General features: G+C 55.1%; 1 protein-coding gene across 1 annotated transcript; it reads left to right on the top strand.

Annotated features, from left to right (window-relative positions):
• The first annotated feature begins 1808 nt into the window (after positions 1-1808).
• Positions 1809-4640, top strand: KCNA5 (potassium voltage-gated channel subfamily A member 5). The gene has a single exon (XM_046010810.1). The coding sequence runs from the start codon at positions 2046-2048 to the stop codon at positions 3849-3851; it is 1806 nt and encodes a 601-aa protein (XP_045866766.1). The 5' UTR covers positions 1809-2045; the 3' UTR covers positions 3852-4640.
• Positions 4641-5092: the final 452 nt, after the last annotated feature.

The following is a 5092-nucleotide window of genomic DNA, read 5'->3' as shown; positions in this document are numbered from 1 at the left end:
ACTGCATGTTTCCAAAACCTCCCTCCTGTGCAGACATATTCACAGACAAGAGGCTCTGACATCCACATATATAAAGAGTAAACAACATTCAAGAACAAAAATAGACACACATTCAAAAGTTTGAATGAACTTGGAACATTAAAAAACAGAGACTTTATGGTAGCTTGGAACAAACAAATACCAGGAAGGTGTGTCTGGAACTGGCAGATGTGCCTTGAAAGATATTTCCCTTGGCCATGGATGCCCCCTAAAACCCCACAGAGGCTGAGGCCCATTTCCTGACCCTGAAAGACTTAGCTGTTACTCAGCCATCCTCTGGCCTCCTGCGGGAAGAAACTGAAGCTCTCAGCCTAGATGCTGTGGGGAGGGTGCACTTGCACCTGGAAAGGGGGTTATGCATTTCCAGAGAGGACTGGAGTGGAGGGAGCAAGGGTAACTTCTGCTCACTTGGGTTTGAATCCCAGCCTCACCACTTTCCACCCACATGCCCATGGGCATTTTAGTCACTCTGTGTCTCATTTTGCTCACGGAAGAAATGGAGATAGTAATAGTATCGAGCAGATACGCTGCTGTAGGAATGCACCAGTCAGTATTTGTAAAGTGCTGAGAGGGGCGCCTGGGTAGCTCAGTGGGTTAAAGCCTCTGCCTTCCGCCCAGGTCATGATCCCAGGTCCTGGGATCGAGCCCCGCATTGGGCTCTCTGCTCGGCAGGGAGCCTGCTTCCTCCTCCTCCTCCTCCTCTCTCTCTCTCTCTCTCTGCCTACTTGCGATCTCTCTCTGTCAAATAAATAAATAAAATCTTAAAAAAAAAAAAAAGTAAAGTGCTGAGAATGCTCCCTGTACATCATAGGAGCAAAGTAAGTATTGCTTCTTATTCTGCTCCTGGGAGTCCTCCAGCCCTGGGATTCCACAGCCTCCCTGACCCCTACCCCTGCTCCCTACACAAACCTCCTGCACAAAGCTGCAGTTGCCAGCTGCAAGCTTCACCAGTAAGGAACAGCTCTCCCCAGGATCTCTTTCTTCCTCCTGCTCTTCTCCCTGACAGGTTTTTACAACTGGGACTTGAGAGCTAGAAGTTGTCGGTTCTCGAGGATAGGAGACCAGACAATGAATTTGTCCCATAATCCAGGACTTCTCTGCACTGAGAACCAGGGTTGTCCCAGGGCAAGGGCAGGGGGTTGCTGTCAGCTCTCAGCGTTGTTACCTTTTGATGGGTGTGTAGGAAGACGGGAAGAGAGGGGCTTCTCCACCATTGGTCTGGAGGTATCTCCAGCTCTATGTATCTCTAGGTTTCTAGATCCCCAAGGCCCATAGCTCTGCCCAGCCCCTTCCTGTCTGTAATTCTTCCCAAAGAAGAGACAATAGTTACTCCTCCAAAGGAGGATTGTAAAGGCACTGCTGTTATCTCATGTCTCACCCGTCCAACCCAAGGCAATTCATTTCCCCTGGAGTCCCCTTGGCGCTCAGCGGGTTCCCAGGTGAACTGAAATCCACAGCTCTTCTCATCTGGTTGCCCTGGGAGTTTCCACGCTCTCAGTACAACCTGTTCCTTCAGCCTCTCCATTCCCTCCCCCTACTCCCTCCCTCCGCAAGGCTGCTCCCTTAGCCCCCTTCCTCCCCTCGCCCCAGGCCCCAGCTGTGCCCTCTGGGGAGACATCCGCTAACGAGATACCCAGGAGGGAAGGCGGGAGACGGAGGAGGGAGGGGACGGGGCGGAGGGAGGAAAGAGGCGGGGGAGTCGCGCAGGGTGGAGGCCGAGCACCGCCCCGCAGCCAGAGAGGGGCGGCTGAAGGTTGCATCTGCTGGAAGGAGGCTTTTGGCTGCTTGGTAACGGGCTGCCAGAACGGAGAGCGAGGCAGAGAGCAGGGCAGCAGCTTCTTGACGTCAGGACCGAGCCAGGGGATCGCGCCAGCAGCCCCAGGCCGTCCCACAGGGGGGCCGGCCGACGGCGGTAGAAGAGCCAGAGGCAAGGCGCCCAGCGGGGCGTGAGTGGGGGGCTCGGACGCCGGGCAGCAGGGGTGCAGCATGCCCCCTGCCCCCTGGCCATGGAGATCGCCCTGGTGCCCCTGGAGAACGGCGGTGCCATGACCGTCAGAGGAGGAGGTGAGGCTGGGACAGGTTGTGGCCAGGCCATAGGGGGAGAGCTCCAGTGTCCCCCGACGGCTGGGCTCAGCGATGGACCCAAAGAGCCTGCGCCAAGGGCGCGCGGCACGCAGAGGGGAGTGGACCCGGGAGGGCGGCCTTTGCCACCGCTGCCCCAGGAGCCTCCGCAGCCTCGAAGGCTGCCCCCGGAGGACGAGGAGGGAGAAGGCGACCCCGCCCTGGGCATGGCGGAGGACCAGGTGGTGGGCGCGGGGTCCCTGCACCATCAGCGCGTCCTGATCAACATCTCCGGGCTGCGCTTCGAGACGCAGCTGGGCACCCTGGCGCAGTTCCCTAATACCCTCCTGGGGGACCCGGCGAAGCGCCTGCGCTACTTCGACCCCTTGAGGAACGAGTACTTCTTCGACCGCAACCGGCCCAGCTTCGATGGCATCCTCTACTACTACCAGTCCGGGGGCCGCCTGCGGAGGCCGGTCAACGTCTCCCTGGACGTGTTCGCAGATGAGATCCGCTTCTATCAGCTGGGGGACGAGGCCATGGAGCGCTTCCGGGAGGACGAGGGTTTCATTAAAGAAGAGGAGAAGCCCCTGCCCCGAAACGAGTTCCAACGCCAGGTGTGGCTTATCTTTGAATATCCAGAAAGCTCGGGGTCCGCGAGGGGCATCGCCATCGTCTCCGTCTTGGTCATTCTCATCTCCATCATCACGTTCTGCTTGGAGACCTTGCCTGAGTTCAGGGATGAACGGGAGCTTCTCCGCCATCCCCCAGTGCCCCACCAGCCTCTTGGGCCTTCCAGGGGGGCCAATGGCAGCGGGCCTCTGGCGCCTCCCTCTGGCCCTACGGTGGCACCTCTCCTGCCTAGGACTCTGGCTGACCCCTTCTTCATTGTAGAGACCACGTGTGTCATCTGGTTCACTTTCGAGCTGCTGGTACGCTTCTTCGCCTGCCCCAGCAAAGCAGAGTTCTCTCGGAACATCATGAACATCATTGATGTGGTGGCCATCTTCCCCTACTTCATCACCTTGGGCACTGAGCTGGCAGAACAGCCAGGGGGTGGAGGGGGCGGCCAGAATGGGCAGCAGGCCATGTCCCTGGCCATTCTCAGAGTGATCCGCCTGGTCCGGGTGTTCCGCATCTTCAAGCTGTCCCGCCACTCCAAGGGGCTGCAGATCCTGGGCAAGACCTTGCAGGCCTCCATGCGGGAGCTGGGGCTGCTCATCTTCTTCCTCTTCATCGGAGTCATCCTCTTCTCCAGTGCCGTCTACTTCGCAGAGGCTGACAACCAGGAGACCCACTTTTCCAGCATCCCGGATGCTTTCTGGTGGGCCGTAGTCACTATGACCACGGTAGGCTATGGGGACATGAGACCCGTCACTGTGGGGGGCAAGATCGTGGGCTCACTGTGTGCGATCGCGGGGGTCCTCACCATCGCCCTGCCTGTGCCCGTCATTGTCTCCAACTTCAACTACTTCTACCACCGGGAGACGGACCACGAGGAGCAGGCAGCTCTTAAGGAAGAGCAGGGCAGCCAGAGCCATGGGACGGGGCTGGACAGCGGAGGCCCTCGGAAGGCCAGCTGGAGCAAGGGATCCCTCTGCAAGGCTGGGGTGTCCCCGGAGAATGCAGACGGAGCCCGAAGGGGCAGCTGCCCCCTGGAGAAGTGTAACCTCAAGGCCAAAAGCAACGTGGACTTGCGGAGGTCCCTCTATGCCCTCTGCCTGGACACGAGCCGGGAAACGGATTTGTAAGGGGGAGCCACCGACTCGTAAGATTGGTGGCAGTGGGGTGGGGATAGCGGCGGCCTCCTGAGCTTGGCTATCTACTTTATACCACAGAGTATTTCAAGCCCACCTTGAAGGCTGTCACTCCTCTTTCACTTCTTCTTCCCACCCCCTCCCTTGATCCCCATCTTTCCTCTTCTTTCCATGACACCAAGGGTCGCCTATTTTTAAAAAGTACCACATTCCATGACGCAGGAGCTGTTGAAATGGTGAGCCCTGTGAAATGGATGTATTTGTAGCCAGTTCCCTATACCCAGCAGAGGGATAACCCAAACAAAAATGACTTTAAATAGCCCAGATCCCAAGAGATTTTGTAACCCCCTCCATGTGTTCCAAATTTGCTTTACATACGATTTTATTTGCGTATAGGGGCAAATATTATTTTTATGACCGGTGAGTGGATTTTTGTACTGTAGTTCAGATGGAGATATTTTGGATACATTTTCCAGGAATGCTGTATTTATGGAAGAGAGAGTTATTGTGATGTGTGTTTTTTTTTTTTTTTTTTTCCCTGTGATGCTTATATTAGAGCCAGAGACCCTGGTTATGGCTCTTCTGGTTCCTGTGTCTGTAAGCCTCTCTTTTCTGGGATGTGGTATCAGTGTTTTGTGTCTAGGGCAGGGAATGTTCTGGAAGAAAAGCAAGACTGACTTTTTCTGTGCGCCTTAAACGATTCTTGTAACTTTCTTTGAAAAGCATTTTAATGATGTTGAAGAAAGACTTCTGATAATTCAGTCTCTATTTTTATCCCAGGAAATAAAATGTTACACGGTTGAGGCAAGTTGTTAGTTGTTTGTTTGTTTGTTTGTTGTTGTATGAAAATTTAAAAAGGAGTCTGTCGCTTGCTATTTCTAGTTTTGAAGTTAGAACAAACACCACCTTGACTGGGGTAGATTACTTGTAAAAGTAGTAATTTGATCACCAACTCCTTCTTTGTGGTCCCCCTCTGTGCATGACCGAGGGGTGACCTCTGTGGTCTCCGGCTGTTTTTGACACGCTGTCTGAGGGTGTGGCATCAGATGAGACTCTCAGCCCTGTGTGCAGATGCAGCTAAAAGACAAGAGGAGATCAGACCCCCCACCCCAGCCCCACTGCCATCCCTTGGGGCTATGTTTCTGAATTCTCCCTTGTCTGCAGGCTTTAAGCCCTGCTTCACAGGGCTCTCAACAGCTCGGTGAAACAAAGCCGGATTCTCCCAGGCATGAAGC

Source organism: Meles meles, chromosome 7 (genome assembly GCF_922984935.1).
Source record: "Meles meles chromosome 7, mMelMel3.1 paternal haplotype, whole genome shotgun sequence".
Lineage (NCBI taxonomy): Eukaryota > Metazoa > Chordata > Mammalia > Carnivora > Mustelidae > Meles > Meles meles.
This window is presented reverse-complemented; position numbering and strand designations above follow the sequence as displayed.